Source organism: Hippocampus zosterae, chromosome 12 (assembly GCF_025434085.1).
Source record: "Hippocampus zosterae strain Florida chromosome 12, ASM2543408v3, whole genome shotgun sequence".
Taxonomy (NCBI): domain Eukaryota; kingdom Metazoa; phylum Chordata; class Actinopteri; order Syngnathiformes; family Syngnathidae; genus Hippocampus; species Hippocampus zosterae.
In genome coordinates this window covers 8533032-8547383 of record NC_067462.1, presented here as the reverse complement: position 1 = coordinate 8547383, position 14352 = coordinate 8533032, and the positions used below count along the sequence as shown (strand labels likewise).

At 42.4% G+C, this 14352-nt stretch overlaps 1 protein-coding gene across 2 annotated transcripts in view; it reads right to left on the bottom strand.

Annotated features, from left to right (window-relative positions):
* Window positions 1-14352, bottom strand: part of col4a1 (collagen, type IV, alpha 1) — a 32435-nt gene that overhangs the window by 14207 nt on the left and 3876 nt on the right. For both annotated transcript variants that reach the window (XM_052082384.1, XM_052082385.1), the window contains 7 exons: window positions 2806-2859; window positions 1103-1192; window positions 936-980; window positions 803-847; window positions 513-575; window positions 158-211; window positions 37-63 (listed from right to left, as the gene is read on the bottom strand). In XM_052082384.1, coding sequence (XP_051938344.1) covers window positions 37-63; window positions 158-211; window positions 513-575; window positions 803-847; window positions 936-980; window positions 1103-1192; window positions 2806-2859 — 378 coding nt within the window. The remainder of the gene's footprint in view (window positions 1-36; window positions 64-157; window positions 212-512; window positions 576-802; window positions 848-935; window positions 981-1102; window positions 1193-2805; window positions 2860-14352) is intronic.

Below are 14352 nucleotides of genomic sequence, written 5' to 3'. Positions count from 1 at the left end.
AACATATTTGTATCAAACATGATGATGCCAGTAAACCTTAATTCCAGGAAGCCCCGGGATGCCCTGAAACAGGAGGAAAAAGCAAAAGTCAATATAAGTTTTTTATATGACATTTAGTCATCTGGAATAACCAGATTGAGTCAGTGTGAGTGCTTACAGGAGGTCCTTGAAGACCATCAAAACCAGGAACACCGTCTCTTCCTCTGTCACCCTAAATCACACACACACGACATTATCAGAATTGGGGGATAGGGAGCGATCTACCTTTCACTAAGGAAAATTTCCTTTGTCTTGTTTTTCAATCGCCAAATGGGGAGATGCAATTTGTATTGTATTGTACTTGATGCTATTTTATTCATTTTACACTCATTTGCTTTACAAAATTACCATTATGCTGTGGTATTATCTCCAAGTATGAGTCATCATTTTAAAGTGGGCAAAATTTCAATAATTCATAAAAAGATTGGAGAAATCAGGGGTGTAGTCGCTTATCAAAAGTACGAGTTGCTTACTTTGGTCCCATTGCATCCTGGGATACCAGAAGCGCCAGGTGGACCATCGTTTCCATTGATTCCCTGTAAAAACAAGCGCAACATGAGCGGTCTTTTCCATCCATCCATCCATCCATCTTCCTAACCGCTTGATCCTCACTAGGGTCGCGGGGGGTGCTGGAGCCTATCCCAGCTGTCTCCGGGCAGTAGGCGGGGGACACCCTGAATCGGTTGCCAGCCAATCGCAGGGCACACAGAGACGAAAAAGAAAACAAAACAAAAAAATAAGGGAAGGACAATCTGGTACTTACAGGTAATCCTGGATTTCCTGGGAAACCTGGAAGACCAGGAGGACCCTACAAGTGGACAATCACATCAATATCATTTCTCATTGACATTTTCCTTTATGTAACAATATGGCGAATATTTTCCCAAGACACTTACCCGGACGCCTTTAATTCCAGGAGCGCCAAACTGTCCTGGATCTCCCTGAATAACAAATAATACACCGAAACAATAAATTCAAAATAATAACACTATCACCATCATTGTGTTACAAAGGCAATTTGACACATGTTTTTCAGTGGAAATATGTGAGTGAATAAACTGACCTTGGGCCCAATTGGCCCAGGTGGCCCCTCGTGTCCCTGCATTCCTGGGAATCCCATGTTACCTTGAAGACCAGGGAGGCCACGCTCACCCTGAAAGGTTATAATTGTGCACAATTCAATCAATCAATCAATCGATAAGTACAGAATATAGCACTTCTCAACATAATGATGCTGTCAAAAAAAGTGTTACACAAATTAAAAATGAAATATACTGTATATATAGTGATTAGTATCTTTGTGTGATATAAATTCAGGCAGCAAGTAATAACCAATCACGGCTCACCTACTTTTCTGAAGCTGAGCCATGATTGGTTGTTACCTGAGCCCAGCGCAAGTGTGATGTCATTTTCAGTCGACAGCAAGTGGTAAAATGGTCACTCCAAGAGATGGTCAAAAGCTGCTTGACGTATAGTCCATAAACACAATATAAATAACAATACCGTGTTCTGACTACTGGATCACATATTGATGAGAGGGAACATTTTGGATTGACTTCACCTTTTGGGAGAGAGGGCAGTCAAAAAGTAACAAGATGGAATTTCAGTTAAAAGCTTTGAAATCATGCATGGTAAAATAACTGATATACTATTGATGTTTTGAACAATCTTTTAATTACTGTACGAACTAAAAGAAAACATTTTTATGGTATTGGACAAAACAAAGACACGAAAATGTTTCGATATGTTCTTCCACTATCTGCCAGAAGGAGGAGACATTGTACAATGATGCAACCCTTGCCTCGCCTGGATACACGCAGAACTGGAGAGCTTGGCTGGACTATAAACTGTGAGAATTTAACTCACAGTGGAACAAAATCTCTCCCGGCACACTTAGCATCTGTTGTGTTCAATGTTGTTTTCAGTATTCAGTCCCGGGGAATCATTCTGCAGTTGACACAACAACAGTTTGTTGAGCAACATCGGAGAGTAAGGGGACGCTCAGGGGATATTGAGCAAATGTGCTTGGTCTTTGAACATCTTTAGGAATTTAGTGGACCACACCAGTCACCTGTTGTTGTTCCTCTCAAGTGTTGAAGTACACTATTGTGAGCCAATAGCACGCGGGAAAACAAACCCCAAAAGTCGCATTCAAAATGGTCTGAAAATCAATTGAAGCCTAAAGCCCAATAGTTGATCAGAACCCAAAATAATGCATGTTTGCTATGTGATGGGGAGAGGGGGGTGAAAAAAAATTAATAATCGTGATAGTGAAGGACATAACAATCCAATTATTGTAGTGTGCAGAGATGTACAACTCTATCACGCCAAGCGCTGTTTCTAATCTACAGAGTGCTCAGTTTATAGGAATTCAATGATGAGTATAGTACATGAAAACATGAATTTTTCTATGGATAGCAAACTGTTAACATTAAAACCATCTTTGTATGTGCAGACATATTTTTTTGTTGTTGTCTTCAAGTACCACAGCAGAAAATGTAAACATGTTCTCAGAAGGGCAAAAAGTGCCACTTTTTATTTTGCACCTGAGAGGATTTCAAAGTGTAGATCCTGACATGCTCTTATTCAGCTCACATTCGCGACACTGCTTGGTGACTGATACTCATCCACAGTTATCCCCACTGAGTGGCCAGTGCACTGCTTCCTAAATGTCCAACTGCTTTGTATTAGCATACAGGACCCACAGAACACCAAAATGCATGAAATTGCAGTGACCTCTGCCAACGGAACGATAAGAGTTCTTACCTTGGCTCCCTTCACACCACTGCAGTCACATTTTCCACATGATGTCCCACAGCCCTGGGAAAGAACAAGAAGAGAAAGATACATATTGTCTGTTATTTGGTGTTCACTTGCTGAGCGTGAGTGAAGTCATATTTAGCATAGTTTAAAAAAATCAAATAAACTTTTGTCAATTTTCACAAAGAAAAATCATGCATAATTATGTCCTACATTTTGGTGATAATCAAAAATAATAACAAAATACCAAACTGTGCAGGTGTTCCTAATAAAATGTCTTGTGAGGTACATGACAGACAGAAATAGTAGTTCAAAGAGAGGCCCGGTTTGAGTGATAAAAAGTCTGACAACAGAAATATTCCAATAAATCTGATGCGATTTATGATCAATCTGTCTCTTTGTGTTTGACTACGTCACGCGTGACACAAACACAGCTGGTCTGGCCAGCTCCCCCTCCACCCTCTCCCCAGCTTCCTCTCCTCTGGGCTCTCGAGAGGCTGAGCCCTGAGAACGAGCATGTAGCGCCTCATCCATCCCCCGAGCAACTTTGTTCCTTCCACTGTGCAGCTGTTTGTGGCCTCACGTGGCAGGCGTCCAGCCAAAAGCCTGTCAGGGGGTTTGCGGCGCAGGCCCGGACAGGCTCAGCGCGTCTTGAGGAGAAGACCACAAGAAACATTTCGCTGGTTCTCACAGCGGTAACAAATGAACAGCTTGACCGCAAATGAACAGGACACCTCCAGGCTGATTTTGAAACCTTACTTCATGTCAGGACTGATCTTGACTGTGGCCTGGTTGAAACATTAGCACAGACTTCAAACCTTAACTAGAATCCTAACTCGAAACCCCAACTCCGAATTAGAACCCTAATTTGAAACCATAACCCAGGTTTCAAACCCTAATTTGAAACCCCAACTTGAAACCAAAACCCAAGTATCAAACCCAAAATGTAGTTCCTAAATTGAAACTCTAAACCAAATTTGAAACCTTAACTCGGGATTGAAACCCTCACTTGAAACCATAACTCAGACTTCAAATTACAAGTGGATTTCCTGAATTGAAACCCTACTGTGCCTTGAAACCTTAATTGAAACCGTAACTCAAGATTGAAACCATCATTTGAAACCTTAAACCAGGATTACAACCCTAATTTGAAAGACCAATTTGAAACCCTAACCTGATCATGAACATCTTATTTGAAACGTTTGCTTCAAACCTTAATTTGAAACTCTAAGCAAGGCTTGCAACTCGATTTTAAAACCGTAACCCTTGTTTGAAACCTTAATTTGAACCATAATACGTGTTTACAACATTAAACCCAGTTTGACTCTCAAATTTGAAACTTTAACTTAAGGCTTGAAACCCTTATTTGGTGAGAAAACCCTCATTTGAAATCACAACATTTGTTGAAAACCCTACACCTAGCTTGAAACTGTCATTTTAAATCCTTGCTAAAGCACTTGCTAAAAACCCTAAATGAGACTTGAAACCCTAACTTCAACCCTGGTTTGAAACCCCTAATTTGAAACCTCAAAACTTTAACAAGAGCATTAACCCCGATTTGAAAACCTCATTAAAAATCTCAACACCCCACTCCTGGTTTGACACCCTAACGCAAGTTTGAAACACTGACCCTGGCTTCAAACTCCACTTTGAAACCATAACGTTTCAAATGGTTGAATGTTGCTTTATTTTACGGATTCTTTGGTCCGGTTCCAGGCATCGAGAGCTTTCCCACACTGAAAAACTCAAGAATGCTCCGTTTGCTTCAACTTCTCGACTTCTTTGACCCTCAGTAGAAAAAGTAGACGCCGTACTCCACAACAGGCCTAAGCCACTCAGTCAACCAAGCTGTGATCTGAATACCCTGGGATTCTCACCCACTCTGTCGCCGCCATTTTTCACACACGTCAAGGTGCGTCATTCCCCCCCACCCTAATTCTGAGCCTCTTAAACACCCTTCACTCCATCTCACTTCTTTGCGTACGCACAGAAGAAACACCTGCTGCTGATAAAAAAAAAGTGCGGATAGGAGGCATATGCACTGAAAATGAGCCGCATATGTGCTTCATTATGGAAATAAAATTGTGGCTCGCGGCAATCTGTGCTCCCAGTGTTGAATTAACAAGATTATGTTTTTTGGGAGGGGGCGGGGGGGGCCGGAGGGCTGGGGGGGGTCGTGAGAGAATATGCGTGCCATCATCAGCACCACTCATTTACGTCACCGATGTACTGTTCCAGCACATTGCAAGGCTTGAAAAGTGATGAAAAGCACCCTTTCAAGATAGCCAGCCTGAGAGGAGGCCTTTATTTGTACAAATACATATTCAAATCCTATACGGTATACAGAGAGAGTATTTTGAGCATTTTCCCACAGTTAATGTTACAAACGCAAAATGTGATGATAATTACTTTCGTAGCTATATTTTCTCTTTCAACCCCACCGTAAATGCCAGCTTTACAAATGCCAAGTTTGCTTTGCTCCTGTGGAACAGGCGTCAACATTTCAGTATCAGTCACCAAAAAGGCTACCACGTGTTTTATGACATCCTAAAATTAATATTCATATCATTGTAAAGGTATACATTTTGATACATAGAAGGGTACTGCATGAAGGGTCCACTGAGTGTTGATGGTAATACAACACTATTTGGCTCGACTTAATATCATAATTCCCCTTCAGATAACACAAAAACGTGTTTTGTTCAAGTATTTAAAAGCAATGGATAAATGAAAATATTGTACAAATAGAGCACTGAACCTGCACCGGCCCTCTATAGGTTTACTTTTTTTTTTTCCTCAACTAACAAATGTATCATGTCACAATATAACTCAATAAGCATGCCCAAAGTATGAAATTAACTTACAGTTGTCGGTGAAAAAAGCAGTATTAAAAAGGATGGGCATGCATTCATTTTCAGCAAAACATAGTTTGAGCTGACATACCATTTTCAATATGCTCTTTTAGTTAAATTTATAGCGGCAAAATAAAATAGTGTGATGTCATCCAGTGGTCACAAACGTGAGTTATCAATTGAACAAAACCAATCTGCAAAATAGAAATAAATGTACTGTAGGCTGTATATCAGTTTGTTCAGATGGTATAAGACAAGGATTTGCTTCTTTTGGCAAAATAGAGTACTTTGAAATTGTGGAATAACGACTTTTTAACAAAGCTATAAAGAAGATGGTGACTGATGAGTCATCGAGTGCATGTCCGCATCCTCACGCATCTCGAGATGAAGCATAATATGTCATGCCAAAATATGTCTGCCTCTGTGAAGAACCCAAAAGGTGTCTTCTGGTTTCCTGGCTATCACAGTGTGTTTGTTTACTGAGAATGGAGCACATTCCGAAGTCGACCCAAAATGGCAACAAAAGGCCAAATTTGCACAGAGGTGTGCACCGGCACAGGAATGTGTGTGTGAAGAGGCTCAGCGGCACTCTCAGAATAAACCTGACATCATTGGGGGTACATATCTCCCAGTGATGTGAGCTTGTCTCATGGTTAGAGATGTTACGTTAGATAACAACCTAAGTAATATGAACACAACTATGACATGGAGAAAGCACGTCTGAGTGTTTGGAAGTGTTGGATAAGTGGGCACCTGACAAGAATTTACAGAACACGCTCCCCAATGGCCACTTGTATTAGCACTTGTGCCATCAAGTATATGCCAGGGGTAGGCAACCCGTGGCTCTGGGGCTGCACGCGGCTCTTTCATCCTTATGTTGCAGCTCTGCGTGGCTTGGGAAAATAACTTAAAAGTCTCCGATTGAAGTGTACGTTATTTGTCTGAAAAACGTGCATCACTTCTGCTATTTTCCCTCACTGTACACTAGGTGGCAGTGTTGCTATAAAAATACTATTGAGATGAAAAAAGGACTATACTGACTTGATGACTATCGTGACTTGGACAAACTAGTGGTGTGCTGTTTATAGCCTGTTAAGAAAATACAGTGTTTGGCTGCCTCAATGATTTTGCCTCCCGACATCATTGCAGATATCCGTAGTCCCACAAAACTTTTTAAATCACTTTTTGAAGCACGCTGGTCAAAATGGCCTGTCCATTCGTACCGTATGACATCACCCTACTCCAACCAGGAAGTGGGTCGGCTACTAACCAATGAATGCAAATCTAAGCAAAATGACCTCACTCCTGAATTTTAAAACAGAAACATTTAAACTGTTCAGCCTCGGTGGTGGTCTATGAGAATGTAAGTGTTAAGTGAGTCATTCCTTTACATCAAACACTCCGTAGGTCTTTTAGAATATTTGACTTCACTGCTTTGATTTTACAGCCCAACAACGTTTTACAAGCATTTTCCGGCACCTTGCACTAATTCTACATAAACTTCCCACGTTATTTGTTTGGCATGACATGGCCTTCAACATTGCCAGCGCACGCACACACACACAAACACACACACACATACACACGAACACACACACAGAAGTTAGTGGCAAGGTTGAAGGCGAATGGACAAGATGAAAACATGAACATTTTGTAACTCTCAGCTTGTAGATTTCATCGCTCAAGTTGAAGAATTTCACACAAGTTGAAGATTTTTTTTCAACACTTATTCCAAAAGAAGAAGCAGCCTTACCATGGACTGTTTTCATATCCCTTGTCAAAGTTCAGGTCGAGTTTGTATTTCTTTAGTTTGACGATTTTGGTTGAGTTGCGCAACTAATTGGTCATAATAGAGTCTGGCACAGTGTTAACCTGCAGTAAATATTAAACATTGCTATTAACCTGAACATGTCCGTGAATGCTCACATGTTTATGCTCTTGTGAGGTCCGCTAAAATAATTGATGGAAGTCTTTTAAGCTCCCGTTTTCTCTTTTGCAGTCGCTTCGAAATCCGCCACACACCGCTCGTATTCATCACACTCATTTATGGGCCATCAAGTAGGCTTGCGCTCTTGTTATTGTTAATTTGCCACAGCAGCGCCCCAATGGTCTGAGCCGCTTAACCTTGGAAACGACCTAATAAAGATAAGCTCGCAACGGTAAACCACACATCATGGCCTCCCATATCAGCTGGGATAACCGTCACTGCATCCATGTCGGAAATGAAGCTTGTCTTCAGTTGCCGCATTCAGAAATGCTTTTTTTTTCCCAAAAGGAAAACATACAAATGTAAGAAGTCAGGTACCGTACTGTCTTTTTTTTTTTTTTTTTTTTTTTTTGGTATGTTGGCTGCTGGGACATTCTTGACCTTCTCTGGTACTGACAGGCTAGGATGAGAGGAGACTGAGGGGAATTTTCTGTCTGACTGCCATACTTGGAAGACTGGCCTCCCGGCACAAATCGCTCTGTAAACAGAAGGAACTCTGTGTGTGTGTGTGGGGGGGGGGGGGGATATCGGTGAGCTGGAATGCTGTGATGACAGTGATGATGTCATAACGTTTAAGTCTCTACTGAGCAGTAATATTCTTTTCAAGTGTAAAAGTCTTTGGCCACCACAAGCTAGGAAAGGAGGAATGTTACTACATCACGACTGTACTTAAAACAATTGTATTATTTAACTTTTGTATTCTAACAGTGGTTCACATTTTATATGTTTCTGGATGGAGTCTCCATAACTTAAAAAAAAGACGTTTTTATACTTGATTACAAAGGACAGGCATACACAGTAGGACCACATCAGCATGCCAGAAAACACCAAACTGAATCATACTTGACGGAACTCGAGAGCCTCTAAATTCAAACAGATCCGACTCGGTGAGAACCAAATGATGTAAAACATGTTCTGCTTCAGGCTGCGTCCGCAACAAGCAATCGGTGCCGTATGTAAACTAAAAGCAGATGCATCTGCATGGAGATGTTCTCACACACACAACCAGAAAAAAAAAACAGTATGCATGGCGTTGAAATTTACGTGCATGGGATGTAAACATGATAGAAAGGCAAACGAATGCCAGACATTGTGTAATGCTCTCAGATCAAATGTGCTGGACACCTCAGGGTCAGCTTACCACATACCATGCAATAGTGTCAAATGGACCAAGTTGGATGGATTTGATTTGGGGGATGAGGAGGTGCGAGAGAAAGCATATGATATGATATCTCAATTTGTTCCATGAAAGTACAGTACCTCATTGAAAGGTTTCAATTGACAAACAACAAGTCACATTTTGGGCAGATTCCAAACAAGCCGCATCAAAGGCCCCCCCAAGAGAAGAAAAATGCAGCTATTTGACTGGGGTCTTTGACCCTTCCTAATCAGTTCCTCCATCTGCATCGCATGTTGACCAGTCACATGACCCTCCTGGGCTCATCCTGTTGAACTTTCACCTCCAATGAGGTCATTAGAAAGGATTTCAGGGTTCAGAGGACAGCCCTTTAATATGAGGCTCATGTTGATCAGCGCACGGTTCCGCTGTGCGCTGCGACAGCTGCGTGAGATAAGCGACTTTGTTTCACAAATTAAGGAATACTCTAATCATTGCACCTTGAAAAGTGGTGGTACGGGTGGTGCTTTCCTGCCTTCACTATTTCAAACACAACAACACTGGTGCTCCACCCAAGAGCATCTAACCACAGTTGGACCCTGCCTCATCTTGAAAAGGAGAATTAAACCTTTAACTTGACAACAATCATCCCATTCATCCATCCATTTTTGAATCCGCTTGTCCTCAGGATGGTCGCAGGCGTGCTGGAGCCCATCCCAGTTGACTTCATGCAGTAGGCAAGATACACCCTGAAAAGGTCGCCAGCCAATCGCAGGGCACACAGAGACGAGCAACCATCCGCGCTCACACTCACACCTCGGGACAATTTAGAGTGTTCAATCAGCCTGCCATGCATATTTTTGGGATGTGGGAGGAAACCGGAGTACCCGGAGAAAACCCACACAGGCCCACGGAGAACATGCAAACTCCACACAGGGAGGCCGGAGCTGGAATCGAACCCGGTACCTCTGCGCTGTGAAGCCGACGCGTTAACCACTGGACAACCGGGCCGCCCATTGTCACAACAATTATATTAATTTAAAAATGACTTTTCTCCACATTTAGGCGATACTTTCGGAAAATTATGACTTTCTCCTCATTTGACAACCCTGTCTGAATTTTTTTTCTTTTCTCATGATGATTATCGTTTGTTTTCTTGTAACAAAGCAACCATGTCCACGTAAAATTACAAATTTTCTCTTGTAAAACAGAATCTTCTTCCATTTCAACTTTTCTTTGTCATTTCTTGCCACATGACAAACTTCTCATAAAACACCCGCCGTCTCATAAAACAATGCCTTTTTCTTGATGTTTGACTTTACTGTCGAAAAAGCACAAATGTAACCCTGTGGCGTTACATTCCCTCCTCCCCTCATTCACAATTTTGCTATTCAGTTTGGCCTCAATACTTCTGAGAATCTGTGTTGGTGGCCATCTTCTTAGCGGAAGGCATTTCCAGAAACTGATGTATACACTATGTGTAGTCAAGGGAGACAAATGTGCTGTGATGTCATCGAACAGTCTCGAATAGTATGCATGTGGTGGGTGTGAGAGCAAGCGGAGAACTTAGTTCAAGCACTTGTTCCCTGTGAGAAAGGCTCTGTTCGCTTGAAGAACACTCGAGCCGTGGCCCTGCGAATGTGCGGCAATGTGACACAGGATGTCGCCTGGAGGAAACCGTTCTTTCTCCAAAGAGGAAGGCCTCTCTTCCTTTGCCTTTTAGGCTCACAAAGACAAGAAGGGGCTGGGTCGCCTCCTCAGGAGGGCTCTGCTGTCTGGAACACACGAGGACAGCAAACCAGTCTAAACTGATTCATACTATTTGTGGAATATGAAGTAGGCAGAAAAATGTAGCCGGTTCGAGCCCTCTCTGAGAGTGGCCATTTTGCCACTTGCTGCCGACTAAAAAATGACATCACGATTGCTCACGGCTCAGGTAACAACCAATCATGGCTCACGGCTTGCGACGGCCACCTGACCAAACTCAGATAACAGCTGAGCTGTGATCGGTCCTTACTTCAGCTCTGAGCAACAATTATGTCATTTTCAGTCGGCAGCAAATGGCAAAATGGCCGCCCCTGGAGATGGTTAAAAACAGGTGGATTTTGCTATCTGATTGGTTTTTTGTTGTTGTTGTTTTTTTTAATACCAATTGATTTCTAATGTCAATATATCTTCTTCTACAATCCCAATTTTTAATCTCAATGCCAAAACTGAAGGGCGGGGTCATGGCTCCATGCTTTCAAAGGTAGCGAGGTGCATACCGCATTAAAGCAGATGAGCCAGATTCAGAAGAATGTTGGGCATTTGGCGTTTTCGTTGGCTTTAAGAGTGGGTGAGGTGAAGTAAAAAAATCATTTAAAAAGGTGGACCGCGAACATTAGCATCTAGCCGCTGGCTACCTGCCAACTACCTTTAGCCGCTACATGCATTAACACTCTTTATCAAAAGCTAAGACTTTTCATTTCTTTTTTTTTCCTTTGGCTTTTAGAGTGGGTGAGGTGAAGTAAAAAATAATATTTTTTTTAAAAAGTGAACCGTGAAAATGAGCATCTAGCCACTGGCTACCTGCCAACTACTTTTAGCCGCTACATGCATTATCACTCATAATCAAAAGTTAAGACTTTTTATTTTGTTCAGGTTTTCCATAACATTAGTGAGTTACTTTCTTTTTTCACTTTTTACACAGGCGTCGTGACAATGATTTTAATGGCTGACCTGTGAGACGCTTTCATTCACCTAAGAGACTGTTCAAAGGTATTTGTCTTTAATTACTGTACTTCCTACAGGGAAATTTGTTGTTGCTCTCATGAGATATTGTACTTAATGTTATGGCTGGTGCATGTAGTTCACCAAATCCCTTATAAGCCCCAGTAAATGGGTTACATCAAACGAAAAACTGTGAGAAAACCGGAAAATAGCAGGAACTTGTTTCGAAGGAGCCTTTTCATCCCAAAATACTCTGAAAAGCACTTGTGATGATAAACATCTACAGGCCAAAACAGATCTCTCTTGTTATTTTTGCTTCCATATCAAATTGTGGTGTATCTCCTACTTACAGTGACGACATGTCACCGTTTGAACCTGAAAGTGACCGGCGTGCTCGTTTGATCATGGCAGATGTGCTGTCGGCACAAAGGATCTCCTCATGTGAGCCATGTCATGTGACCTGCCTAACTCATTTCCTGCATGGAAGTGATCTGATTAAGCTTTTTTCGAAGGAAAAACATTGCCGCGGAGGGTTGGGGGTTGTCAGGAGCCTGCGGCAACAACAGGTGGGAAAAGCATCTGCTCTTCTTGAAAGGTTCATGAATGAATCTCGGGTACTTGGAATTCTTGGTTTCTGAGAATTAGAGTCAGACTTGACTCTGGCATAGCCATCAAATCAAGAGTTGAGACGTAAATGGTCATAACAGACCTAGATGATGGCCTAGACGCACGCATCCCATTGCTCAGGACCATTGCGAGTTGAATCAGTATACACAGATGATTTGTCCACATAACATGCACACCCAATGAGCAACATCCAATGTGGCATAGAAGAATAATGAGCCTTCTTTGGCTGAGTGGAGAAAATCAATTTTATGCTTCATGTTAATCATTAGAAAAGCAAACAATATTTCATTTGTTGGCTTTTTACTCTCTTCATCTGGACTGGCTTTCTGGCTGGGTAAAACATCAACTGTGGCGGGCAGCCTCTGTGAGTGACACTGTCAGAAAAGTATGAGTTTAAAAGTAGGTCTATTTTTGTGGTTGTGCTACGCTGCCCTCATATTTAGTTGGCAGTACTTCCATTATTTAGCCAAACGAAAGCCATTTCATTCTGATGTAACTTAACACAGAGCACTGGATTTGATTATGCTAAGATTATAGTGATAATAATAAATATTGTGGCTGGTCATAGAATGTACTGTAACTAAAGATACAAGAACATAGCGAAACATCCGCTGTGGAAAACTTGAGTAGACCTTGTTTTTTGTTTTTTTAATCTTGCACCTGTCACGGTGATGGAAGTTTGCCGGGAAGAGCTTGAAATGGGTCGCAGCCAAAACTTTCTGCAAAAAGGAAGCACGTAATAAATCCGTCATCTTTGTCATCGTCCGCCGGACCATCAATTTTGCGTCTCCAAGCATTGTCACCTGTCTCATCAGCTCCCATCTATTTGTGAGAAATCATCATTCCCCGAACCAGTCGGCACTCCTAATACCTCAGGTTACCCCGGCGACCATAAAAACAGTCCGCTTTTAGGGAAAACAACTAATGGAGAGGGTGACAATTCAGAGAGATAACGTGGAAGAATTATTAGCCCTGGACCAGAGGGAAGTTTTGTGTGTGAAAAGTCGAACACAGCTGTGACAAGTCTCAGTGAAACGCTTGGATCACAGGAAGGTCTTTGGCAGCAGAAGCCCGATGCATAAAAAAGAAATTGGCGGATGAGTAGCCAGAGGGTCACAGGTTTAAGGACTGTAATGGACCATAGATTTAAAATCATCAGAATACTTAAATCAAGGTCAGTTTCTGGAAAGAAACGGGCAAAGCACGGGACCAGCAGCTGGGTTGCGACACCTGGCCCGATTGATTTATCGCCCTGACAAGCATCTGCAAGTGCGTGTGAATATCTATTGTGAACGAGATTCTGTGTCCAGGCACGTAAAACAACAGTGGACCCTCAAAATTTGTAACTGTTTGGGAATTTCACCCAAAATTTCACAAAAAATATAAATAAAAACATGAATTCAGAACTTGAACCATAGCGGAAGAAAACAAAATAATTTTTAAAAATGTTTTTGCAATTTTTTTCTCGGTAGTATGAGCGATCGGAAAGAAGAACATTTTATTTATAAGAGGATTCACTGCCGAAAGTCATACTAAGGGAGGCGTTCTATTGTTTAAAACACGGGTGTCAAAGTCAAGGCACGGGGGCCAGATCCGGCCCCCCACATCATTTTATGTGGCCCTCGGGAGCAGATAATGTGTGTCAACTTTTATGATTCTTGCTGTATGAAATCTGTACCAAAATGTGAAATTGTCATGGGTAATAAATAACATTGAGATTTTGAAGCGGCCCTGTGAGGGAAGCCGTAATTCCGAAGTGGCCCCTCACTTAGCCCTGACACGAGCACACAGACAGAAGGCGAAAAACCGGGCCATACCCGCCACGCTGCTTGAGCATGAGGGTCAGGGGAGACTTTATCTTTGTCGCCAATGAGCGCCTGTCAAAATACAAGGACGACTGACACGATCGCAACTCTTCCAAATGTAGGCATTTTTACAAGGTTGAGAACAGAGAGGGTCAAGGAAGGTTGCGCCTCCCCAGGCGGCAGCGCTTGGCTGGTGGCCTGTTAACAGTGAGAAGGCCAGCTGTTGTCTCAGTGCGAGCGGGGGGAGGGGGGCGTGAGGGGGGGGGGGCCTGATTCGTTCATCCTGAGAATGAGGTGTTAACCAAAACTGCAAGCGCCCGCCAAACGTTGGCCCATCAACCTCGAGGTCTTACAGATTTTGACACGCTCGACCACGCATTCCACAGGTTGCGGGAGGATTAGCAAATGTCCGAACTTCCTGGGCCAAACCAGAAGTTGAGACTTACATTACACCAC